At 41.0% G+C, this 27,878-nt stretch overlaps 1 protein-coding gene and 1 pseudogene across 1 annotated transcript; both read left to right on the top strand.

Moving 5' to 3' along the window:
- The first annotated feature begins 8,126 nt into the window (after positions 1 to 8,126).
- On the top strand, positions 8,127 to 9,113 carry LOC117350483 (olfactory receptor 1509-like). The gene has a single exon (XM_033924778.1). The coding sequence runs from the start codon at positions 8,127 to 8,129 to the stop codon at positions 9,111 to 9,113; it is 987 nt and encodes a 328-aa protein (XP_033780669.1).
- Positions 9,114 to 19,920: 10,807 nt separating this feature from the next.
- Positions 19,921 to 20,753, top strand: LOC117350482 (annotated as a pseudogene).
- The last annotated feature ends 7,125 nt before the right edge of the window (positions 20,754 to 27,878 follow it).

Genomic DNA, 27,878 nt, shown 5'->3' with positions numbered 1-27,878 from the left:
GTGGTAACTTCTTAATCTGTCTGCACTAACCATGTGTGAAAAACTGGTTCTATGTTTTTTTGAGGGGTCATGTAAGGGTGGACAGTGGGTCTTTCTGTGCTAAACAGTTATGGGGAAATTCTATAAACAATTAAACTTAGGTCCTACTGGCACCTAAGTTAATTGAGAAACGCCTTTTGAAATGGCGATTTACATTGAATTTAAAGCGCCTACCAGCTTCTAAATAAAAGGTGCTGGAATCACGCCTCCGTAGGCAGCTACCAGCACCTAACACCACTCCGGGCGTGGCTTACACTAGAAGTGGATTAGACACTATAAAGTACCTATGTTGGTGTGATTCATGGCAAAGATAGGCACCGTAAATGTAGGCCTGGGGAACCCTGACTTAAATTTCCAGCGCCTACCTTTCACAGAGGCACAATTCTCTATACGGCGCCATCACACGATTGACATGCGATCAGCGGCTGCTTTGTAGACAGCTGCCGATATCAGTGTCATATAGAGAATCTGGGCCATAGTGCAAAAAAGGGGAAAAACTGGTTAGTTATTACTGTCAAAAAGATTTCACAGGGAACAATCTTGTACTAGTGTCGGGAAATTGAAATTAGAACAAAAAAGACTAGTATGAAAATGCTACCATCCCTTATCATGCCAATTAGCATCAATGCTAGTGTAAAAGTTAGTGTAAAAGTCAAAAACAAAAAACATATAAGGTATCTATAATATGCTCAGAGACCTGGAGGCCATATGAGGGAACCCCACCCCAAAAGCCTCTCCACCCAATCATTGCTACAAAAATATATGTTGGCATGATAAAAAAAGGAATCACGAGTAGATCGGAGAAAGTTAGAATGCCACTTTATAGGGCAATGGTCAGACCACACTTGGAATACTGTGTCCAACAGGATCTAAAACTGCTGGAGAGGGTGCAGACACGAGCATCGAAGCTAATAGAAGGTATGGAGAACTTGGAATACGAGGAACGACTTAAGAGACTGGGATTGGTCTCCCTTGAGAAAAGGAGGCTGCGAGGGGATATGATCGAGACTTTCAAAATACTGAAAGGAATCGACAAAATAGAGCAGGAAAAAATATTATTTACAATGTCCAATGTGACATGGACAAGAGGACATGGACTGAAGTTAAGGGAGGACAAGTCCAGGACAAATATCAGGAAGTTCTGCTTCACACAACGAGTGGTGGACATCTGGAATGCTCTCCCAGAGGAGGTTATTGCGGAATCCACCGTTCTAGGATTTAAAAGCAAACTAGATGCACATCTCCTTACGAGAGGCATAGAGGGATATGGGTGACTAAAATTACGCCAGGTGTATACCTGGCTCGCCGGACTTGATGGACCGAAGGTCTGATCCGGAGATGGCAGTTCTTATGCTCTTATGTTCTTATGATTTTCACTAGACGTCAATAAATACTCTTCAGTATTGTGGAAAAAGTTTTTCAAAAAGACTTATCTCAAAAATATTCAAGGGTCCCCATGTAGACTATGTTTCGTTTCCTGATTCAGGGACACCGATTCAAGCTTGGAATACTTTTAAATGTGACAGGTCTCTCTTAATCATAGATTTTTACTTGTACGCCATGTTTTCTGGCAGTGATGGAAACACCATAAATTGAAAAGTACCATCACAAAGTGATTAAAAATAATAACTAAATTAATTAGTTAGTAGGCACCTACCACTTCAAGGCAGGTGTCTACTCCATGGTGCCTACAAGAGAGTAGGTGTGATTAGTGGTGGGTTCTGGGTAGAGTTTGGGCATGGTTTGACTTAGGTGCTGGTAAGCACCTAACTTAGATGCACTCTTTTAGGCCAAGAAAATCCTGGCATATATGGAGTGCTCCAAAGGTTTCAATACCTAAGACTGCTTAGGCACTGTTAGGTCTGATTCTATAAATGGCATCTAGCAGATGATTGACAATTGCACTCTTTGGCACCTAGAAAATAGGCCCTTGTTTATAGAATCAGGGCCTAAGTGCTTAAGTAATAATTTTTTTTCAAAATGGCCTCATGCTTATGGCAACATTTGCACATTGCCATTAATATATAAAATATAAAAAAGGCATTCTTACTGATGCTCGTGGGAAAGACTTACATAAGGGTATGCTAAGGCCAGTTTTTAATCACAGCTTAGTAAAAGGGTCCCTGAGTTGTACCTAAGGCAATCGAGGCTTAAGGCAGCGAAGGCTTAAGGTAGCGAAACTGGACAGACAACTCACCAATCTGCTGATTTCGACCACAGACTACAAAACCTTCAAAAAAGAAACAAAAACCAAAACCAATATAACACAACCAGACATGTCCCAAACTCCTCCTGCAATACTATCTACTTCTTAGCAAATTAGAAAATGTTCAAACTGTTCCTTAAGTTCTTCTTATTATCTTAACAATATGCACTTCTTAATATCATAACAATTCTTATATAATCCGCCTTGAATCGCAAGGTAAAGGCAGAATAGAAATCACTATTGTAATGTAATTTATTAAGTTGTCTTAGCTGTTATACAGCAATTAATATTTTATGAACTAAGTCCTATTAAATCGCTATTTACTTTTGTGGATGATATATTTAATTTGCTTGAAGTCAGCCCTAATTTGATTAATTTTACAGCCAACATAAATTATAGCACATACAAATTACAGTCGTGGTCATCTCTGGTTCAAATGAAATTAAACAAAACAAAACCAAAATTACTTTGGTTTGGTCCAGAAATTGCAAACCTTCCAAGTTCAATTACCCTTAATTCTGGTAATGTTTTGCCAATTGAGTTTTCATCTAGAGTGTTGGGAATCTTGTTAGACTCCTCCCTCTCTTTCTATTGTCAGGTAAACCATCTGATTAAGAACATAAGAAGTTATTTCCTCATTTTGCAATTTAGGTCCAATCCATCATTTTGGCACAACTGGACTATTGTAACTCCATTTACGCGTGTTTGAGCAAAGGAAATAAAAAAAAGATGCTAGTTAATTCAAAATACTACTGCAAGATTGATCTTCAGTAAAACAAAGTATGGCCATGTGTCATCTCTGTCAAGGAGTTTACATTGGCTTCCTTTTCGATTGAGAGTTAAGTTTAAATGTGCCTGCATAGTTTTGAAATCTTATATGGTTTATTTGATTTGTTGGTCCCTCTAGCTTTAAATTCTTCAAGATATTCAAGTTGCAGAACTATCCATGTATTTAAACTTTCTTTTCCCACTGTAAAAGGTACCAGATCTATCAGTGAAATTGTTCATTCCGTCCCCTATTTACTAACAGCAATTTTGAACGACTTACCTTCTCAAATAAGATCTTGTCTATCCCTTCAAGTTTTTCCAAAAATTCTGAAAACTACTCTGTACTAAGGAAGACCCAGGGTTGCTTATATAGGAGCTCTTTATGCATTCTCTTATGTACCAGTATGAGATTAGTTTGATTTGGACTCCTGATGAAGGCTTGTGTTGAGTTCTTTGTGAGAACTTTTTATCAATAAAAAGCTTTTACAGAACTGATCACTTCGCTGTTCTCCGTTATGCTTTCCTACTCCCATTTGTTTGGATAGAAGCCTAAAATGGCAGACTCCTGCGCACCATAAAAAGAAACTTTGCAGGGCTTAGATTCTGTGCCAGTGTTTCAGAGTTGGACCACAACAAGGAGAAAAAAAAGTTGGAATGGATGGGTGACCAAATACCCTTCTGTTGAATTTTCAGAGTCATAACTAGTATTACATTACATTAGTGATTTCTATTCCGCCAATACCTTGCGGTTCAAGGCGGATTACAAACAAAGTTATCTGGCCATTTCCAGAGGGATTGAAGAGTAGAGCGAGTTGCTTCCGAGAGTTGATATGAGTCTTGCGGTGTTAGTTTGTCTTCAAGGATGTCTTGACTAGGATGGTTTTTATTTCTTTTCTGAACGATTTGTAGTCTGGAGTCGTTGTCAGTAAATCGGAGAGTTGGTAGTCTAGTTTTGCTGATTGTGTGGCTAGAAGGCCATTGTACGGTTTTTTTTTCTTTTTTGATGCCTTTGATTGGGGGATGTGTGTACGGTTTGTGAGTTCTCCTGTGTCTGGATTAGGCGGTTGTTTAGGTAGGCTGGGCTATCTCCGTTTATGGTTTTAAATAGTAGGCAGTAGAATTTGAATTGTATTCTTGCTTTTATTGGGAGACAGTGTGAATATAACAAATTATTATGACCTCTTAGTGATAAATAATAGAATTTGGTTTGCAATGCTACATGCTATGAGCAAAAATTCCCCTAAGGTGTGTGGGAGTTCTCAGCCAGTGGTACGTCAATATCTCAGTTTCAATTGCAAGGGACAAGCAAGTTCTTTTAAAACCATTATATTGTTGCAGAAGTCACAATGGAGGAAACACAGGCAGAGCATTCTTGTGCGCCTTTAAGGACACATTGACTAAGAAAGAATGTACTTGTGCATTTTCTTTTTTAGAATGACTTACAGAATTTCTTCCTTTTCAAAATAACAGATGTGCTTTGAATTTTGATGGCAAAAAAAAAAAAAAAATCAGTGAGAAAATGACATGAATCTATTTTTCCTGCAAGATTTATCCCCATGGATTTCATAGGTTCCAAACTATAGCTTCTTGTCATTGACTTACTGGGGAATAGTCTAAATATCAACATTGTTTATTCATCTGCTTCTCTTAAGATCCTCCAAAGATTATAATCCCTCGAGCTCCAAATGCAGTTTAAATACATCACCTTGCTGCTTACTGGAGAGACAAAGAAACAGAGAAAATGAAGGCAGACACGGACCATATGACCTATCCAGTCTGCCCACCCAAACCATCTACTATCCTCTCCTTTCTCTTAGAGATCCTATGGACTTATCCCAAGCTTTCTTGAACTGAGCTACAGACTTTCTCTCCACCACGTCTATCAGGAGGCCATTCCAAGCATTGTCCATATTTTTCCATGAGGAAGGATTTCCTTAAGTCACTCCTGAGTTTGTCCCCTGTCACCTAAATCTTTTGCTCCTTCATTCCAGAGCTTCATTTCAATTGAAAGAGACTCACCTCCTGTGCATTTGTAATAATGAGGTATTTAAATATCTTTATCATATTTCCCCTTTCCTGCATCTCTTATGTACTGAGATCTTTATTCATTTTATGACGAAGACTATTGACTATTTCTATAGCCACCCTTCTTGTTGACTCCATCTTGTAACTGTTGGGAGAATTAGCGAGGCAGATACCTGCAGAATTTCTTAATGCACAAGATCTAAATATTACACTTTGTGGTGCAAGTCAGAAAACGATCCATTCAAGTGATGAGCTCTCCAAATAGAATGATGTAAGTTTCTATCTCATTTCTATTTAGTTTTATTAATGTAATTTTCAGTCTCTTACCACCATAAGAATATCTATCCAAGGGCATATGTTATCATCTCTAATTAGCAGCAATGTTTTCTTCCAGTTTTGGTATGCATTCATCTCCCATCTTGTTCACCTTGATTCTCCTTGTTCCACCTCACCTTCTGTGTCTCATTGTGTCTTCCCAAATCTTTCCTTAACTATGAAATAAACTTATTGCAGTTTTCAGATTGAAATTGTACTTCTACTCCATCAGTTCTTAATTACATACTACTATTAATTATTTCTATAGCGCTACCAGACACATGCAGCGCTGCACAGAGTCACAAAGAGTAAGAAAACAGTCCCTGCTCAAAAGAGCTTACAATCTAAACAGGATGTCATGGATACAGTTAAGGGGAACGGTTAATCAGCTGGTTGGGTTGGAGTGCAGAGGAGTAGGGTTAAGGATTGAAGGCTATATCAAAAAGGTGGGTTTTCAGTCTGTTTTTAAACAAGGGAAGGGGCATCATGGACAAACTCAGGTAATTTATTCCAGGCATAGGGGGCAGCTAGATGAAAGGAATGAAGTCTAGAATTGGCAGTGGAGGATAAGGGTAAAGCTAAGAGTAGCTTATCTGAGGAATGGAGTTCTCTGGAGGTGTATAAGGAGAGAGAAGTGAGGAGAGATATTGAGAGGTAGCAGAATGAACACACTTGTAGGTCAGCAATAAGATCTTGAACTGTATGCGATAGCACATAGGGAGCCAGTGAAGTGACTTAAGGAGAGGGGTGACATGAGCATAGCAAGGTTGGTAGAAGATGAGTCGTGCAGCAGAGTTTTGCACAGATTGCATAGATAGATTACATGGGTCAAGCTACCGGGAGGATCTGGAACAGACATGAAATTAGGTCTGTACTATCGACCACCTGGGCAATCGGAAGAGATCGACCAAGACCTGGAAGCTGAACTGAGGCAGGTAAGCAAAAGCGGAAGAGTGATGGTGATGGGGGATTTCAACTACCCTGGGATAGACTGGAGTATCGGGCACTCAAACTGCACAAGGGAGGCCAAATTCCTGGAAGCCACAAGGGACTGTTTCTTGGAACAACTGGTCATGGAACCAACACGGGGAGATGCCACTCTTGACCTAATCTTCAACGGACTAGGGGTCGGTGTTGGGACCGCTCCTTTTCAATACATTTATAAATGATCTGGAGGCGGGAACAAAATGCGAGGTCATTAAATTTGCAGACGACACCAAACTATACAGCAGGGTTGAAACAACGGAAGACTGCGAAAATCTCCAAAAGGATCTGACGACACTGGAAGAGTGGGCCAATAAGTGGCAAATGAGTTTTAACATAGGGAAGTGTAAGGTCATGCATGTAGGAAAAAAGAACCCGATGTTCAGCTACAAAATGGGGGGATCACTGCTGGGGGTAAGTAACCTTGAAAGAGACCTGGGGGTAATGGTTGATACAACACTGAAGGCATCGGCACAATGCGCCACAGCCTCAAGGAAAGCAAACAAAATGCTTGGAATCATTAAGAAGGGCATCACGGCCAGGACAAAGGAAGTCATCCTGCCACTTTATCGCGCAATGGCTTCAAAGAAGGTTTGGATAGGTTCTTAGAGAACAAGGGAATTGAGGGGTACAGATAAGAATTAAGGATAGGGATAGGAGTAGAGATAGATTATAAAAATAGTCAAGGACCACTGCTCAGGCAATGGGCCTGATGGGCCGCTGCGGGAGCGGACCGCTGGGCGAGATGGATCTCTGGTCTGACTCAGCGGAGGCAACTTCTTATGTTCTTCTTATGTTCTTATGTTCTTAGATCATAAATTCTGTTATTTACTTTAAGTGCCAGACTGATATTAAACATATTTCATTCCCTTCAGAAGAGAGGAAATCTTGTGAGATTATAGAAAGCCTCCCTGAGGTTTATTCCATGTAATTGAAGAGCAACTAGAGAAAATTGTATGAACTGTGCTCGAGTTTGGAAGGAGGCCAGTGGGTAGCACAAGGTGAGTAGATTTCATACAAGAAACATATTGATCCATGGGTTGGTGCTGGATTTATTATAATAAACCCTTCATTTGTCTACAGATGGGCAGAATTTTATTCAAAATCCTCAGAGGAGACACCATGAAGAACTTGTTCTGAGGCAATGAGATGTATAACCATTTAAAGAACCCTTTTATCAATCTATAAAAATATGTTTTCAAGGGGAATTTAAAGCCATAGAAAGTATAGCTTATAAGAAGCCGTAATCTAACACTTTGATGCTGCTCTTTGAAGAGTTAATGAGGTATAATTATGGGATGTCTGTTAGATTAAGAACAATGAGCAGCGGAATTCATTTAGGAGGCAAAGTGACTTTGTGAGGAGAGGGTTTCTTGAGCATATGAAGTTGCATATAAGCCTAATATAGAAGATAATTGGAGACAATGTTGTCTGGCAATTTATGTTCTTCTTCTTATTTCATTTTTAAAACACTGCCAGGTGAATGTAGAACGGTACAGACCCATATAAGAGACACTCCATAGAGGTTACAATCTAGTCAAGAGAAGCATATGCAGTATATAGAGCTTAGAACCAAGATATTCTTGGATAATGTATTAGAGAGTCAGGATGCAAACGTAACCTGAAAATTGTGATCTTTATCCTAGATTTGAAAAGGACTAGAGAGAGCATGGCGCATGATCTCAAGAAGTCCTTCTAAAGAATATAAATGTCCTTTGAGTGTCTGTCTCATGAGTTCTTTCTAATGTCTTGTGTATTTCTGTTTCCAACAGTTGATGAAGTGCAAGGAATGGCAGTCAAGAATGAAACCAGAATCACTCATTTCATCTTTCTAGGAATTTCCAGCAATCCAAACTTACAGATAATATACTTCATGCTGTTTCTAGTCATGTACCTCCTCACTGTAACTGGGAATCTTCTCATTATATTAACTATATACGTGGACTCTCACCTGCACTCTCCCATGTACTTCTTCCTCAGCCACCTCTCTTTCTTAGATTTGAGCATTTCAACAGTCACTGTCCCCAAATTCCTGGTAAACTTTGTCTTACAGAGCAAAACCATCTCATTAAATGGCTGCCTTGCTCAAGTATTTTTCCTGCATTTCTTTGGGGGTACAGAAATCCTTCATCTTACGCTGATGGCTTACGATCGCTACGTAGCCATCTGCAATCCTTTGCGTTATACCACGATAATGAACAAGCGAGTCTGTCTCCTGCTGATATTTTCTACTTTGGTAGGTGGTTTAATGCATGGCAGTGGTCAGGTATTTCCAGTATTTCAGCTACCATTCTGCGGTCCTAATGAGATAGATCACTTCTTTTGTGACACCCACCCCTTATCTGTGTTGGCTTGCTCTAGAACCTTCATCAGTGAAACGACAGACATGATCAACAGCGGAATCATATCCCTTTTTTCTTCCACGGTGTTGCTTGTTTCTTACACACACATCATCTCCACCATCTTAAAGATTCGTTCAACTGAGGGGAAGCTGAAAGCCTTCTCTACCTGTGCCTCCCATCTGGTGGTGGTCACTCTGTTTTTTGGCCCCCTTCTTTTTATATACATGAGACCGTCCGTGACATTTGCAGCTGACAAACTGATATCTGTTTTTTTCGCCATCGTGACGCCTTTGTTAAACCCGTTCATTTATACTCTCAGAAACGAGGAGGTAAAAAAATCCATGAAGAAACTGGTAGGTAGGAAAGTGTTTTCTCTGCATATAAATATCAACCGATTTCCTGCACAATTAAATAAAGACTGCATTGATCTTTAATCCACAGTGTAGCCCCACATAAGTGATGTGAATCAGGAAGGCGTCTCTCCTGACTGCTTAAATTGCATTAAATATTGACCCAATTACTATTATTTTGTATATGAGAGATCTTTATTGGACACTGAAAGGTCAAATTTAGCTGGCAATGATCAGTGTTATACTGATTGCCATTAACATTAAACCTAGAAATTCAGTATTGGATTATGTCCAGACTTCAGCATTGATCTTTTGGGTTTGTGGAGCCAGCTGATAAATAGCTAAGTAGGATATTCAGCATAATGGAAGGACCTGATTTTATATGTTCTTTTTTTTGTGGTAAACCTCACTTAGAAATATAAAAACGTGACTACTACTAATATTTATCACTTATAAAGCGCTGAAAGGCAGAATTGAAAAAAAGAAAAAATAGAAAAAAAGAAAAAATAAGGAGGAGGAGGTACCGCGGGGCAAATGAAGAACTAATTCCCTTCAAACTAAGCTGTTTGTCGGGCTGTCTGATACCCCTAAGGACCTCATATAGTGTATATTAAGACTGTATGTTGTACACTTAGCTGACTGTGAATACTCGAGTGCTGAGTTAGTAAAAGGGGGCCATAGTACAAAATATAGACAGCATATATAAATTCAGACATATTTTGATCACTAAATTTAAAATAAAATAATTTTTCCTACCTTGTCTGGTGATTTCATGAGTCTCTGGTTGCACTTTCATCTTCTGACTGTGCATCCAATCTTTCTTCCCTTCTTTCAGCCTGTATGCTTCCTCTCCTCCAGACCTCATTCCCTTCCCTAACTTTTTCTTCCTCTCTCCATGCCCTTTCTTTCTTTTTTCTCTCTTGATGCCCCCTTTCTTTTTTTTCTGTTTCCCTTCTGTCTCCCTGCCTGCCCCCTTTCTTTCTTTCTTTCTCTGTACCCTCCACAAAGCCACTGCTGCCACCATCGGGGGAAACAGGCCCCAAAGCCACCGCCACGGCTGCCCCAAGCTCTCTCTGCTTCCCCTGACGTCAATTCTGCCGTCGGAGAGGAAGTTCCGCCCAGCCAGGTAGCGATTGGCTGGCCCGAACTTCCTCTCCGACTGCAGCCTTAGGAGGGGTGCACAGCCGGGGCGGAACGCCTCCCCCTTGGTACACCACTGAAGACGTGGTAGCGGCTCCTCTCACAAATCCCCAACTGCGTCAGAAGTCCGATGCAGTCAGGGATCTTGAGAGGAGCCGCCACTGCATCTTTCAACTTTAAAATACACTAAGGCCGCCGCCGCTTCCTCTCACTTCCGCCCGCCCTTGAGTGAGCGACAGGAGACAATGTATGAGCGACGCCACTGAAAATAGTGAGCGATCGCTCATGCGCTCAGCTTAGAGGGAACACTGCGCAGGGCTGTGAAGTTCTATGTGGTTTGCAATGATTAAAAATGCTACAAATTGAGTAGAACTAACAAAGTTAGAAATTGGTGACTAACAGTTCTAGAGATCAGTTGTTCTAGAGATCAGCTACCTAAGTACTTCAGGAACAGATATGTTCTGAGGTATCTCCAAAATTCCCCATAGTTATCAGCATGCATAAGCAATTGTTCTAGAAGATCTTTGTCCCATAATGTTGCTTGATAAGAGAAAATATGTTGATGATGTCTTTTAAATTTACATCCTCTGATCGGTGGAGAGACAAACTTCAAGTGTGAGCTTCTCTTATGTCTATTGGTTGAGAAAGAGAAAAGGTCAGTTATAGATTTAGTAGCTAAACCAGGTAGTACCTACTTGCTTTCAGTGTGTACTCCCCACAAATATAGCAAAATAAATCGGGATGATTCAAGCAGCTCCATCTTGAAGTAGCCATAACCTCTATGGTGTTCGATCTGCAAAAATGAAATGAGATGAGTGGGAATATACACACACCTCCTATATGATCATAACTATTATATAGTTAAGTTACTAAGGCACGCTAGCTGTTTTAGCGCACGTTAAACACTGACGCGTCCATTATAGGGGTCCTTTTACAAAGGCACACTACATGGTTCAGCACTCTCTAAATATTAGCGTGCGCTAACGTTAATGCATCCATAGACTTATAATGGGCACATTAGCGTTTAGCGCATGTGTATATTTAGTGCATACTAAAATGCCTTTGTAAAAGAAGCCCATAGTCTATGCACATGTTAGCGTTTAGCACGCGCTAATATATAGCATATGCTAAAATGGCTAGCGTGCCTTAGTAAAAGGATCCAAGCCCTCCATCTCTCTCTCTCCCCAGACAATAGCTGAATACTTTCACGACAAGGTTCACAAGATTGCCCTTGAATAAACTGCAAAGTCAAATCCTTCTCCCCTAGCCACCTTCCATTCTCCTGACCTTCACGCTCATACCACCCCTTCTTCCTTTGCTCAAACAACTCAGGAAGCTCCCCTTGCCTGGTCCCATCCTCTCAACCTTCCATCAACTACTGCTGACTTTTCCTCCTTCTCTGAAATCACAGAGGAAGAGACTGCACAACTTCTGTCCTTAGCCAAGCCTACTACAAGCCTTCAGACCTTATTTGTACCCTATACTTGACCCCATCTCACATACATATATCCCTTCCATCTGCCATATCCTCAACCTATCTATTTCCCCTGCAACTGTACCCAATATCTTCAAACATGCAGTGGTTAATCTGCTTCTCAAAAAACCCTCACTGAACCCCACCTTCCAGTCCAACTATTGCTCTGTCTTCCTTCTTCAGTTTCTATCCAAGCTACTCAAGCATGCTATTCTCCATCACTGCCTTGACTTCCTTTCTTCTCAACAGATTCTTGATCCTCCACAATCATGCTTTCACCCCAACACTTCACCGAGACTGCCCTCAACAAAGTCTGCAGTTACCTGCTCATGGCCAGATCTAAAGACCTTTACGCAATCTTCATCCTTCTTGACCTATCTGCTGCTTTTGATACTATTAATCACTGCTTACTCCAAGTTTCCAAGTTTATTAGTTTTTAATATCCCGATCATAAAATGAATATCTGACCGGTTTACAATTATAAATAAAGAAAATTAAAAGAAAAAACAAAACATAATTTAATATGTAAAAAAGTAAATAGAGTGAACGAGTATGACATTTACAGACAAACTAGAAAGTGAGGAAAGATGGGGAGGTGGGAAAAAGTTACATAATTAAAGAAGAAGAAAGGATATAGAGGGTAAAGGGGATGACACATAAGGGGTAGGGGTGTAATAAATAAGATGGTGGACTGTTTCAAAGAAAAAAAAAAAAAAAAAAAAAGTTTTGAGATTAATTTTAAATTTTTGTAGTTGTAATTCATCACGAAGATATTGAGGAAGAGAGTTCCATAAGGTAGGTGCTGTTATTGCGAAATTAGTTTTTCTAGTGTAATAGGATTCTTTTAAGGATGGTACTCCTTGATATGCTGTCCTTACTTGGCTTCCGTGAATCTGTCCTTTCCTGGTTTGCCTCCAGCCTCTCCCGTCTCCCGTCACATCTTTAGTGTATGTATTGTTGGGTCTTCGTCTGCTGCTATGCTAGCTAGTGGTTGGCGTACTCCAAGGTTCTGTCTTAGGACCTCTTATTTTTTTCCCTGTGCCCTGATCTCCTCCCCTGGCTTCCAGTATCACCTATATGATGAACGTCCAGATCTACCTCTCTTCCCCATGAAATTTCACCTAAAGTCCAAGAAAAAGTCTCAGCCTGTCCTGGCAGAGATTGATGCCTGATGTCTCACCACCACCTGAAATTAAACATTGCTCCTCTTTCCTCCTAAACCCTCTGTTCTCCCTCTCTGTAAATTATACTATTATCATTCCAGTCTCCTCTGCTCACAACCTTGGAGTTGTCTTCCACTCTGACCTCTCATTTTCTACGCACATCCAACAGACTGCAAAAGCCTATCACTTCTATCTGTAAAACATCGCAAAAATTCAACCATTCTCTCTCTGAGCACACGACCCGGATCTTTGTCCACACTCTCGTAACTTCACGTTTAGACTTCTGCAATTTACTTCTAACAAGTCTCGCGCTGAACCGCCTCCCGCCCTACAATAAGTGCAAAACTCAGTCGCACAACTTATCTACTACCAAACCCATTACACTCACTTTACCCCTCTCCTCAAATCACTCCACTGGCTCCCTATCCACCTCCGCAAACAGTTCAAACTCTTATCACTAACCTGCAAGTGTGTTCATGCCACAATCCCTCAGTATCTTCTCCATATATGTACTCCCAAGAACTCCATTCCTCAGATAAGTTGCTTTTATGTGTACCAATTCCAGTGCCAATTCCAGACTTTGTTCCTTTCATATAGCTGCCCCATATGCCTTGAATAAACTACCTGAGTTTTGTCTGTCATGGCCCTTTCCCTTGTTTAAAAGCAGACTGAAAAACCCACCTTATTTGATATAGCCTTCAACCCATAACCCTACTTCCCTCTGCCCACTGCTCAACACCATACCCAACAGATTAACAATTCCCCCTAACTGTATCCCCTGTTTGTCTTTCTTGTCTGTTTAGACTGTAAGCTCTTTGAGCAGAGACTGTCTCCTTTGTTACTCTGTACAGCGCTGTGTCCATCTGGTAACACTCTAGAAATAATAAGTAGTAGTAGTAATAGCATGCGATGAAGCTACTAAGTAGTAGATTTTTAAAACAAACCAGAAAAAAATATTTATTCACACAATGTGCAATTAACCTCTGGAATTGGTTGCCAGAGAATGTGGTGAAATCAGTTAGCTTAGTGTGAGTTTCAAAAAGGTTTGGATAATTTCCTAAAGAGAAGTCCATAGGCCAATATTGAGATGGCTTGGGGAAATCCACTGCTTATTCCTAGGATAAGCAGAATAAAATCGTTTTACTACTTGGGATCCAGCTAGGTACTTTGGACTTGGGTTGGGCCACTGTTGGAAATAGGCTACTGGGCTTGATGGACCTTCGGTCTGTCCCAGTATGGTCAACTCTATATGCTCTTAATGTGAGCCAAGTATAGGGCAATCAAGCCATTGTGACATCACTGCTGAGGTGGCTCTCAGGCATTGGTGGAATGAGGCATTATGACATCATAATCTCAGCTCTGGAATGTTGCTACTCTTTGGGTTTCTGCCAGGTACTTGGGACCTGGGTTGGCCACTGTGGAAACAGGATACTGGGCTTGATGGACCTTCGGTCAGTCCCAGTATGTCAATTCTTACGTTCTTTATGTGAGCCAAGTATAGAAACATTGAAGCCATTGTGACATCACTGATGAGGTTGGCTCTTAGGCATTGGTGGAATGAGGCATTAGGACATCATAACTCAGCTCTGGAATGTTGCTTACTCTTTGGGTTTCTATCTGGTACTTGGGACCTGATTGGCCACTGTTGGAAACAGAATACTGGGTTTGATGGACCTTCGGTCTATCCAAGTATGGCAACTCTTAATTCTTAAGTGAGCTAAGTCTAGGACAAATGAAGCCATTGTGACATCACTGATGAGGCTGGCTCTCAGGCATTGGTGGAATGAGGCATTATGACATCACAATCACAGCTCTGGAATGTTGCTACTCTTTGGGTTTCTGCCAGGTACTTGGACCTGGGTTGGCCTACTGGGCTTGATGGACCATCAGTCTGTCGCAGTCTGTCAATTCCTATGTTCTTATGTTCGTTGGGAGCCTCAAACAACTTGGTTACACCTTATGATTGAAGCCATGATATTGCTACAACCACCTTGGACAGCAAAAATGTGGATGACACACTCTTGTGAACTTAGAAGAAATGTTTGCTGGGACTCAGGTACAGTGCAAACATTTGGAAGATGGGTCACAGAGAGGAATAAAAAGGGTAGGAATGGAAAAGCCCTTCTGTTGAACTTTCAGAGTGGTCACAACTGGTGTAATTAATTATTATGACCTGTTATATGATACAGAATTAGGTTTGAGACTGCTGACATACTACTACTATATCACTAATTTAGCACTGAAAGGATACGCAGCGCTGTACATTTTTGCCATTTGTAGACAGTACAGATATCAGCCGAGCAGAGCTCATGCAGGGGCGGGGGGGGTGGGGGGTGGGGGGGTGAGGAGATCATAAACAATCCCTTTAAGGTATGTGGAAGTCCTCAGCTAGTGACCCTAACCATGGTGGTTGCTAGGATCAATATGCCAGTTTCAGTTGCAAGGGATATAAGCATGTTTTAAGGAACTTCCAGGGAGACAGACTGTCTCTCGTAAACTGATACCATGATATTGCTGCACCAGCTACAAAAGTAGAAACACAGGCAGAATAATCTGGTATGGATTTGAGGGAATATTACCCCCCCCCCAAAAAAAAGAATGCACATCTCTTTTTTTCATATGATTTAAAGAATTTATTTCTCTTGAACCCCCTCCCCCCCCCCCCCCCGATAAACTATGAATTTTGGCAACAAGAACAAAATCAATGAGACAAGAGGCTTGCATCTATTCTTCCTGCAAGATTTATCCACATGGACACTACAGGGTCCAAAGTATTGTTTTCTCACTGATGTACTAATGGAAACATTGCTTAATCTCCTGCATCTCATAATCCCAAGAGCCCCACATACAGTTTATATTCATCACTTTGCAGCTTATTGGAGAGACATAGAAGCATAGGATGATAAAGGTAGATAAAGACCATACGACCTACACAAACTGACCATCCAAGGCATATACTATCCTTTTCTCTCTTCAGAGATCCTACACACTTATTCTAAGCTTTCTTGAATTACAATCTTCCATCTGGAGACTGTTCCACAAATTCATCACCTTTGTAGTGGAAAAGTATTTCCTTAGATGACTTCTGAATCTGCATCCTCATTCCAGAGCTTCCTTTGAACTGAAAGAGACTAACCTCCTGTGCGTTTAGGCCACTGAGCTATTGAAACATTTGTATCATTTCTTCCGTCTCCTGCCTTTCTTGCAAAATATACATATTGAGATCTTTAAGGCTGCCCGATACATTTTATGAGGACTAGTGACCTTTGTTTTAAGGCCATCCTCTGGACTGACTCTGTCTCTAGCTGTTGAGAGAGAGCTAAAAAAGACAGAGACCTATTATTTAAAATTTCTGAATGAACACCATCTAAGAATTACACTTTGAGGTAATTTTTGGTAATATGTTTGGTATGAGAATATGAGCCTGGTAAAAATAATCTATATCAAGTGATGATCTCTCCCAAATAATATGTGGTAAGTATCTATCGATATTTTTCAGTCTTTTAACATAACAGTTTAAAAATGTAGTTTGCAAATATAATTCATGTACAGGGTAATGGTGAGGAAACAGAAAAGGATGTGCAAGTTAAATAATGTTATGATTTATATTTTCAAATTTACAATTTAAGAAATGACAAATACCGACATGAAAATTGAGAGAAAAGGGTATATATCTTGTAATAAATTATCCAAACCATAATATTGCAAGGAGCCACTGAAACTTTTCAGTCCAACTAACAAAGCTGGGGGAATCCACTTGTTTTTCTTCCGAAGACAAATATGAACAAATAAAATGGAAAATCGCTTGACCAAGTGAATAGCCCTCAGTGGAGACTGCCCAACTTTGCTGGGTGGGCTGAGAACGTTTCAGCAGCCCCTACATATATTAAATATCACGTCATTGCAAATGCAGGCAAAAAGGAGGAGAAGAGCTTGAAATCTCAAGTGAATTCTCTAGACAATGTCAGGTAAAATTTCAGGGAAAAGAATAATCTTTTTTTCTTGAGCCAACACAATTGGAGAAATTCAATCAAAGAGTAGGTCATCCGCTTAATGGGATTGGAAAAGTAGACCTGAATGATCATTCTTAGTTTGTAGAGTGGAGACATGTAAGTTTCAAGTTTATTTAAAATATTTGATATGATCGCAATATCCAAATCCAATGCGATTTATCAAAGAATTTAAAAAAATAAAAACTCAAACAAACAGGACATTAGAAATAATTATAACATAAAGATGCAGTTGACGGGGGGAGGGGGGGGGTAATAACAAATTCGAAGTAAAATACAATTCCAAAATAAAATGAAAAAGGATGGGTAAAGAGACAAAAGGTTAGGGAGCGATTACCCACTTAATTTCTACTTAATAGTGTATTCCTGGTCCAGATATATTCCTAGAATGAGGTTCTATGATTTTAATTGGGTCAGTTAAAGGTATACAGCCAACTTTTATAGTGAGGGCTTTTGAATTTGTTACGTATTTTTCTTCTCTTATGTTGTAAGGAAGCAAGTTTCAAATTGGTATTTGGGTTTATTTTGGGGAAATAGTAGAAGAATGGGCTAAAGATATGATGTGTGTGGTGTGTGGGGAGGGGGGGAGGTCCTCTTTTCTAGTTAATGATTTTCCTTATATTCTTGTTTTAGTTTACATGACATTTCTAACCAGCAATAGTCTTATTTTGCCTGTTTCAATATATATTCATTTCCTGTCCTGTTCACTTTGTTTCTCATTTTCTCACCTCACCTGTTGTAATCTCATTGTCTCGTCCAACTTTTTCCTTAACGAAGCAAAAGAAAGCAATCATTGCCCCCCAAACCTTGAATAGAGCATCAAGTTTAAATAGGAAGAGTTAGAAGGCAATTGTCAAATTGGAATTGTATTACCAGTGTCATCACTTCCTGATTACATAAATCGTTATTAATTCTATGATTTACTTCTAGACACATTTCACTCACTTCAGAAGAAAGGGAATTCTTCACTGGAAGTTTTGTGAGATTATAAAAAGTTACCACTGATGACTAGAGAATCATCGGTGGAATGTACTTGAGAAACAGTTGACAGTGCGTGAGTCTGTGGAAAGGAGACCAGTGGGTATACACACAGTGAGTAGACTTCATGCTGATATGAGCCTGTTTGTGCTGACCTGGATACATGGGATTGGATCGTTTTTATTTTTTTTTTAAGAGTTCTTTACTACAAATGGGCAGACTTTGGTTCACAATCCATAGGGTTCCCATACAGAATTTGCTATGAAGCACTGACCCACCTCCTTTACAAGTCATTTTAGCATTTTTAGCACCGACCGCAGTGGTAAGAACTCCAACGCTCATAGAATTCCTTTGAGCATTGGAGTTTTTACCACGGCGGCCGGTGCTAAAAACGCTAGAGAAGCTTTGTAAAGGGGGGGGGGGTGAAATATAGAATAGATTAAACAAATTTTTTATCGACCTATCAAAGTGTTGTCAAGGGCATTTTTAAAATCCAAGAAGGTAACTTAAGAGAGGCTATAATCCAACAGTCGGATGCTGCTCTCTGAAAGCTTAATGATGTGTAAATATGGGGTCCTTTTACTAAGGCGCGCTAAATCGATTAGCGCACGCTAAATTGGTTAGCACGCGCTAAATTGGTTATCGCATGCTAAATTGGTTAGCACGCCATAGTAAAAGTGCCCCATAATGGGCACCTTAGCATTTAGGGCACTAAATCAGTTAGCACGCCTTAGTAAAATAACCCCCTATGTGATATTTGCAAGAATGAGAGCATATGGGCAGCTGATTCCTTTTGGGGGAAATATTACTTTGTGGGGGTAGCTAAAGAATAAAATATTGAACATGTAAAGTGGTGCAAAATGCTAAAACAGAAGAGAAATATGGGAGACCAAAGTTGTCTGGAAGCTTGGGGTGCTAATACTCTATTTCTTATTATTGAGCAGCATTGGACAGACACATCTAAAGGGATCTTGGCTTATTGCGCTAACCAATAGGCTACTCTTACCATACCATATTACTGTAATTTTTTATACCCTGCAAAATTTTGACAAGGATTTCTTGCGGCTCACAGTAAGATTCCTAGCTCTTTATGAGAAGTTATAATAAGATTCTTAGGTTGTAAAAGAATCACCATGAAGAACTGATTCTGAGGCAATGAGATATATAATGATTTAAAGAACTCTTATTTATCAATCTATAAAAATATGTTTTTCAAGGGGGAATTTAAAGTCATAGAAAGTACCTTATTAGAAGCCTTAATCTAACACTTGGATGCTGCTCTTTGAAGAGTTAATGAGGTATAACTATGGGATGTCTGTTGGAATTCATTTAGGGCGCAAAGTGTCTTTATGAGGAGAGGGTTTCTTGAGCATATAAGCCTAGTTTAGAAGATAATTGAAGACAATGTGAAAGATCAAAGTTTTCTGCCAACTTATGTTCTTCTTATTTCATTTCTAAACACGGCCAGGTGAATGCAGAACGGTACAGACCCATATAAGAGACACTCCATAGAGGTTACGATCTAGTCAAGAGAAGCATATACAGCAGGGGTGTCCAACCTTATGGCTTCCCTGGGCCGCATTGGCCGAAAAAAATATTTCTGGGGCTGTGCAAACACTGCAGCAAGACAGAGGAGGGAGCCAGCAAGACGGTAAACACTCGGGGGCAGCAGAGGAAAGCACTGCATCACCCTCGACCGGGGCCACACAAAATATTTCACGGGGCCGCATATGGCCCTTGGGCCGGAGGTTGGACACCCCTGATATACATTATATAGAGCTTAGAACCAAGATATTCTCAGATAACGTATTAGAGAGTCAGGATGTAAACGTAACCTGAAAAATGTGACCTTTATCCTAGATTCGAAAAGGACTAGAGACAGCACATGGTGCATGATCTCAAGAAGTCCTTCTAAAGAATATTAATGTATCTGTCTCATGGGTTTGTTCGATTATTTCTTGTGTTTCTTACAGTTGATGACAATGGAAGGAATGGAATGTCAAGAATGAAACCAGAGTCACTCAATTCATCCTTCTAGGACTTTCTGACAATCCAGACTTACAGATCATATTCTTTCTGCTGTTTTTAGTAATGTATCTGCTCACTGTAGCTGGAATCTTCTCATTATGATAACCATATATGTGGACTGTCAGTTGCACTCTCCCATGTACTTCTTCCTTAGCCACCTCTCTTTCTTAGATTTAAGCTTTTCCACAGTGACTGTCCCCAATTTCCTGGTAAACTTTCTCTTACAGAGCAAAATCATCTCGTTCAGTGGCTGCATTGCTCAAGTGTATTTTCCTGCATTTCTTTGGGGGTACAGAATGCCTTCATCTGACCCTGATGGCTTATGACCGCTATGTTGCCATCTGCAATCCTCTGCGTTATACCACGATAATGAACAAGCGAGTCTGTGTCCTGCTGATACTTTGTACTTTGGTAGGTGGTTTAATGCATGGCTGTGGGCAGGTATTTCCAGTATTTCAGTTGCCCTTCTGTGGTCCTAATGAGATAGATCACTTCTTTTGTGATACCCACCCCTTATCTTTGTTGGCTTGCTCTAGAACCTTCATCAGTGACACTGCAGACATGATCAACACTGGAGCCATATCCATTTTTTCTTCTTCGGTGTTATTTGTTTCTTACGCATACATCATCTCCACCATCTTAAAAATTCGTTCAGCTGAGGGGAAGAAGAAAGCTTTTTCTACCTGTGCCTCCCATCTAGCGGTAGTCACTTTGTTTTTTTGGCCCTGTTCTCTTTACTTACATGAGGCCGCCAGTGATATTTGCAGCGGATAAACTGATATCTGTTTTTTTCGCCATCGTGACTCCTTTGTTAAACCCCTTCATTTATACTCTCAGAAATGAGGAGGTGAAAAAATCCATGAAGAAGTTAGGAGGTAGGAAAGTGTCTTTTACTGCATGTAAATACCAACTGATTTCCTGCATTGCGTAAACGTCTTCTCTTGTTGACTCTTTTATGCTCTTTAATCTACACTGTAATGTTAAGTATCATTGTATATCTGTGGCTAGCCCCACATATGTGATATGAATCAACCAGACGTCTGTCCTGGCTGCTTAAATTACATAAAATATCAGCCCAATTGTTATTGTTTTGTATATGAGAGATCTTTATTGGACACTGAAGGGTCAAATTTAGTCGGCAATGATCAGCGTATATACTCATCGATATCAGCATTAAAACCCGGAAATATCAATACTGGACCATGTCTAGACTTTGGCATTGAATTTGTGGGTTTGTCGAGCCAGCTCATAAATAAAGGCAATTTAACTACCCAAGAGCTGTTTCTGGCCAATTTACAAGGGTGGTTTTTAGTTTGGTAAGAAAGCAAGTTTAAACAACGTAGTCTCCACTCACATAGCTCTTCTTTTCTCTCTAATGTACACATACCATGTCGCATCTTCAAATAATGTCATATATGAAATGTAGACAGTACTGCTTTAGTTCAAAGGGGTGTGTTTCAAAAATGGGAGGAAAAGCCTCAGATAGAAGCCCTCCCACCACCACAATGGTAGATAAAGGTGGTTGGGTAGACAGCATAGACAGCCCTGCTTAAAAGTTTTTTACACTTGGGAGTGAAATGGAGGTTTTTTTGCCAGTGAGGTTATCACCCAACCACCTTTATCCACCATTGTGGTGGTGGGAGGGCTTCCATCTGAGGCTTTTCCTCCATTTTTTGAAACACACCCCTTTGAACTAAAGCAGTACTGTCTACATTCATATATGATATTTTTGTGTCTTTTTCTTGTGAAAGTGTGTTTTGTAATATTATTGATTTTTCACATATCCGAGTTCTTTCTGCATCTTCAAATAATAACATAGTAACATAGTAAATAACAGCAGATATAGACCCGAATGTTCTATCCTGTCTACCCAACCATAGGGGAGAGTGTGGTGCAGTGGTTAAAGCTAAAGGCTCAGCACCCTGAGGTTGTGGGTTCAAACCCACGCTGCTCCTTGTTACCTTGGGCAAGTCACTTAATCCCCCCCCCCATTGCCCCAGGTACATCAGACAGATTGTGAGCCCACCAGGACAGACAAGGGAAAAATGAACATAAGCAATGACTCTACTGTGTCAGACCTGAGGTCCATTGTGCCCAGCAGTCTGCTCACGCAGTGGCTCAACAGGTCCAGGACCTGTGCAGTAATCCTCTATTAATACCCTTCTATCCCCTTTTCCAGCAGGAAATTGCCCAATCCTTTCTTAAACCCCAGTACCGTACTCTGCCCTATTACGTCCTCTGGAAGTGCATTCCAGGTGTCTACCACATGTTGGGTAACGAAGAACTTCCTAGCATCATTTTGAATCTGTCCCCTTTCAACTTTTCCCGAATGCCCTCTTGTTCTTTTATTTTTGAAAGTTTGAAGAATCTGTCCCTCTCTACTCTTTCTATGCCCTTCATAGACCTTCTAAGTCTCCTATCATATCTCCTCTAAGTCTCCTCTTCTCCAGGGAAAAGAGACCCAGTTTCTACAATCTCTCTAGCGTATGAATAGGTTTTCCATCCCCTTTATCAGATGTGTCGCTCTCCTCTGAACCCTCTCGAGTAACGCCATGTCCTTCTTAAAGTACGGCGACCAATATTGGACGGAGTATTCCAGATGCGGGCGCACCATCGCCCGATATAGCAGCAGGATAACTTCTTTCGTCCTGGTTGTAATACCATTCTTGATTATACCTAGCATTCTATTCGCTCTCTTAGCGGCCGCTGCGCACTGTGCCATCAGCTTCATTGTCATGTCCACCATTACCCCCAAATGCTTGAGTACCTGAATAAATTCATGTAAACTACTCTGAGCTCCCCTGGGAGAATGATATAGAAAATTGAATAAATAAATTACTAATTTAAATTGTTCCTGTTTCTTAGATATTTCTGGGTCAGAAAGCCAGAGCTCTGGCCCGCTACTATGCTTAGGTTCTAATCTACAGGAGTCTCCGTTGAAGTTCACTCCAGCCCTTCCCAGCCTACCCTCAACTAAATGGCCATATACAGGACACATGGAGGAACAAAAATAAAAAAAAACCATCAAAGTCCCCTTTTAGCCTAAGGCCCTAGGTGCCCAAAATAGACAGCAGGGAATATTCACTTTCAAAAAAAAAATCCAAAATGTGTTTGTTTGTTTTTTAAATGGCCCTACTTGTACGTTCAGGAGTTTCATCGCTAGACTATATCTACCTTTAAAGCCTTATTCTCGCCATCCCCCCCCTCCCAAAATCGTCCAAGCCCCAAAGGACCCAAAACAAAACTTATTAGGCGTGGGAGGGACCAATCCTTCACCTAAAAACATGATTCTCTAACCGGCGTCTATTCTAAGCGCTGGTTAGAGAATCATGGAACTGTTCCCCCACACCCGCAACGATCATGGCAGGAGGGATGTCCAGTCCCTCCTGCCCAGCATTCACCATGGACCCCAACCCCCCACAATGATCATGGCAGGTAAGAGATGCCCAATCCCTCCTGCTGTGATCCCCCAAACTCTTCCACAATGTTCCCCGACTAGGAGGGATGCCCAATCCCTCCTGTCCGACACCCTGTGAACCCCCCTAATGATTGGCGACAGGAGGGATGCCCATTTCCTCATGTCCAATACCTCCCCATCCTCGAAAAGTTCACCCCCCTGAAAGTTCACCCCGTCTTTAAGTTTTTCCTTATATGCAATTATCTTTTATATGTCATATATTTAGACCTTAGCTTGACTAACAAACACGTTGATTTTGCATTTTTATAAAAATACATCAACATGCTCAAATGTGCATGTTGTTACATTGATGTTTTTTTCTGATGTTTTTATATATTACATATTTTATATTGTATTTTATACATATAGTATTTTTATTTATTTCTTTATAAATGTTTAGTTCAGTGTCCCCTGAGGAAGTCGTCGTTTTGGTCGCGCGATAACTAGGATACCTTGTTTGGACTGTAGTTTTTGAATAAAGACTGTTCTCCTCGGCTGTTTGGACTCCTCCCTTGCCTCTATTGTTGTACTGTTATTTTTGAGGCATTCCCTTCAACTTAGACCACTGTTTTTCCACTTCTTCCTTATGTCCTCCCATCCTAACAGCTCTTTCTTCAGGTACTCTCCCATTTTACTAAAGTTTGTAAATTTGAAATCTAGGACTTTGAGTTTTGTGTGGCTGCATTCCCACTTTTCCTGTTATCAAACCAAACCATTGTTAATCGCTACTTTCCAGGTGGGCATCCACCTCAAACATTAGATATACTCTTCCCATTTGTGAGGAGACAGATCCAGTATCACTTTTTCCCTCATGGGTTCTGTCACCATTTGTCTGAGCAGGGCCTCTTGAAAGGAATCCACAATCTCCCTACTTCTTTCAAATTCCGCAGATGGGACTTCCAGTCCTCATCCAGCAGATTGAAGTCACCCAACAATAGTACCTCCTCTTTCTTTCCAAACTTTGGGTATTCGCAATCAGATCTTTACCAATTTGCTGTGATTGAGTCAGAGGTCTGTAGACCATACCCACATAGATAGAAGTTTCATCTTCTCTTTTCAAAGAGATCCATATCGCTTCTTTCTCTCCCAGGTCCCCTGCATTTCAGTCGCTTGGATATCGATCTTTACATAGAGAGCTACTCCTCCACTTCTTTGAACAACTCTGTCCTTCCTAAGGAAGATTATATCCTGGTATGTTTGCATCCCATCCATGGGAGTCACTGAACCATGTCTCTGTGATAGCAACAACATCCAGGTCTGCCTCTAACATCAGGGACTTGCAGATCATGAACTTTGTTGCTTAGACTGGGGCATTTGTAGTCATCCGCTTTCCAGCTATCTTTCAGTGGTAAACTCCTTTTTCGTAAAGGTTTATGTTTCGTTTCACTTCCTGTTACTTTGCTAAGAAGTGAGTTGCTAATATTGTTTACTTTGCTATCTTTACTACCATCACATCTTGTCTTTTGCTAGGGGTGGACTCCATAATTGTAATTCATATGTATGCCACCCCTACCTTCTAGTTTAAATGCCCAGAAACATAGGGCCAAATTCTATAAATGGTGTCCCAAAAGTAGATGTCCTACCACCCTCTAGCCAGCCAATCGGGATGCATGCGTTCTAAAAAAAAACACCCAAGGCAGGCTGCCTACACTGTAGGCGTCCATTGTGGGTGCAGGAAGGCACCTAGAGATGCTTAAGCTCATCCAAGGCTAGGCAAGGGCGTAGTTTTGCCCCAGAAGTGGACATAGGCGAGCTTAAAACAGCCCTAGTCATCTCCCTAGGGCCGCAATAGGTGCCTAAAATGTAGGCTTTTGAAATTCTGGCATACATTTCAAAAAGATGTGGCCACTAAACTGAATGCGGCCCCACCGTAAGTCGGCCGGCAGGAGGGATGTCCATTCTCTCCCGTCGCCACTCCTGAAACCCCCACACACTGTCTGCGGCAGAAGGGATGCCTAATTCCTCCTGCTGCAAACCCTGTAACAATCCTCAGCAGGAGGGATAACCACTCCCTCCTGTTGGAACTCCCCCAAGCATCCCACCTAAGAAATACCCCAGCAGGAGGGATGCCTACTCCCTCCTGCCAGGCTTCCCCCACCTGGTAACCACCCCTCTACCTGGTGACCCCACCTAGTATCCTCCTAAATGGAAGCCCACCCTCCCATCCCCCCAAACTCCACTATAACTTTGAAAGTAAAGGTCCAGCCAGAGGGAGGCATATACCTTCTGGCTGGCAGGCTTGCCACTATAAAACGGTGGACCTTCCCCTTCCCAGTACATTCTGGGATGAATGGAGAGGAGCCTAAGCCTCTGGTTGGCCAGATATCTTCAAAATACAACCTGTCCACAGAAGGAAACCCACAATCCAGCCCCTCTCCCCCAAACCCATTAAAGCTCAGCGCAAAACAATGCATACCCACCCAGAGCCATGTCCTCCACCCCTCTCCTCCCAGAAAGAAAATGTCTTTCTCCCTCTTTCTCTCCTTTCAGAATCTCTCCTCACCATCTTGTGTTGAAAAGCCTTAGCTTCCTCTACATCTCACTTTTATCATACCTTACTTTTTTCTAGCTTTGCCAAATGGGCCTGCCTATATAGTTCCTACATTTCTACTAGATTTTCCAGTTACATAGAAACATAGAAACATAGAAAGATGACGGCAGAAAAGGGCTAATAGCCCATCAAGTCTGCCCACTCTACTGACCTACCCAATTTAGTCTGTGTGCTAATGGACCCAACTCCTTAACTCGACCTTCGTAGTGATCCTACGTAGGTGTCCCATTTATTCTTAAAGTCAGGCACGCTGGCGGCCTCGACCACCTGCACTGGAAGCTTGTTCCAGCGATCTATCACTCTTTCCGTGAAGAAGTACTTCCTGGTGTCGCCATTAAATTTCCCTCCTCTGAGTTTGAGCGGATGTCCTCTTGTGGCCGAGGGTCCTTTGGGAAAGAAAATGTCATCTTCCACCTCGGACACGTCCTGTGATGCATTTAATTGCAGAATTTGCCACCTGCCAGAGAAACCCTGCTCAATTGATTCAACCATTACAAGCAATTGACCACCCATGAAGCTTCCTAAATTTTCTTCATTTTGTATTTATTTCACCCCTTCTAAGGGGTAAAAAAACATCCATCTGCCTGCCCGAAATGATGTTCTTGGAGTGTCATGTCTACCAATATCAAAATTTGAGATAAATAAAGAGAGTTTACTAAAACTCATCAAGTCTATTGACTGTTACCTACTAATGCTCATTCATATTGTATGAATGATACAGCTAGGTTTCTCACCATAAGAACATAAGAGCTGCCCTACTGACACAAACTGTCTATCAAACCCAGTATCCTATTTCCAACAGTTGCCAATCCAGGTCACAAGTATCTGGCAGAAACCCAAAGAGCAGCAACATTCCAGATCTGAGATTGTGATGTCATAATGCCTCATTCCATCAATGCTTAAGAGACAACCTCATCAGTGATGTCACAATGGCTTGTTTATCTTATACTTGGCTCAGATAAAAACATAAGTGTTGCCCTACTGGGACAGACCGATGGTCCAACAAGCCCAGTATCCTGTCACCAACAGTTGCCAACCCAGGTCACAAGTATCTGGAAGAAACCCAAAGAGCAGCAACATTCTAGATCTGAGATTGTGATGTCATAATGCCTCATTCCATCAATGCTTAAGAGCCAACCTCATCAGTGATGTCATAATGGCTTGATTATCTTATACTTGGCTCACATAAAAACATGTGTTACCCTATTGGGACAGACCAATGGTCTATCAAGCCCTGTATCTTGTTTCCAACAGGGGCCAACCCAGGTCACAAGTACTTAGCTAGATCCCAAGAAATAAAACAGATTTTATGCTGCTTATCCAAGGAATATGAACCTGAGCAGCCTGTATAGGTTGTAAGCTCTTTCGAGCAGGAACTGTGTTTTGCATGTTTAATGTACAGTGTTGTATGTATCTGGTAGTGCTATAGAAATAATAAATAGTAGTAGTAGTATTTCCCCAAGATAATGGCTTATATATTTTTTGTTTTTGGAAATTATCCAAACCTTTTTTAAACCCTGCTTTCACCATATTATCTGTCAATTAATTCCAGAGTTTAATTGAACTAACACACGGGACCCTGTTCTCGCTGTTGTTAGTGGGGCCACCAGTTCCATGCTTTGTACGAGAGTGCTTAATAAATGGAGGAGGTCTGCGATTTTATTTTCCTCCTCATCTATGAATTTTTAAGTATTAAAAGGGGGTCATATTGGAAAAAAGATTGGACGCTTTGCTCTCTGATGTACAAGAATCACCTGTGTTCCTGCTGTTGAGCTGGTGTACCAAAACGATATCAATGGTGAAGGGCAGGAAGGCACCTTGGGAGCCTCAAACAACTTCGGATGGGCATAAAATTTGGATGAAAGACTCTTGTAAACCTTAGAAGGAATGTTTGCTGGGGTTCAGATATGTGAGCTTCAAAAAATAGGAAAAAGGTTAGGACTGGAAAAGCCCCTCTTCTGAACTTTCAGAGTCACAAACTTGACACGAAACAAATTACCTTGGTCATTCTTAGACTCATATGTTCGTTCTGCTCTATAGACACTTCT

The sequence above is a fragment of the Geotrypetes seraphini genome, chromosome 16 (genome assembly GCF_902459505.1).
Source record: "Geotrypetes seraphini chromosome 16, aGeoSer1.1, whole genome shotgun sequence".
Lineage (NCBI taxonomy): Eukaryota > Metazoa > Chordata > Amphibia > Gymnophiona > Dermophiidae > Geotrypetes > Geotrypetes seraphini.
This window is presented reverse-complemented; position numbering and strand designations above follow the sequence as displayed.

Bases quoted from the DNA above. Each gene is read 5' to 3' on its own strand.
- LOC117350483 (XM_033924778.1), top strand. From the start codon at position 8,127: ATGGCAGTCAAGAATGAAACCAGAATCACTCATTTCATCTTTCTAGGA.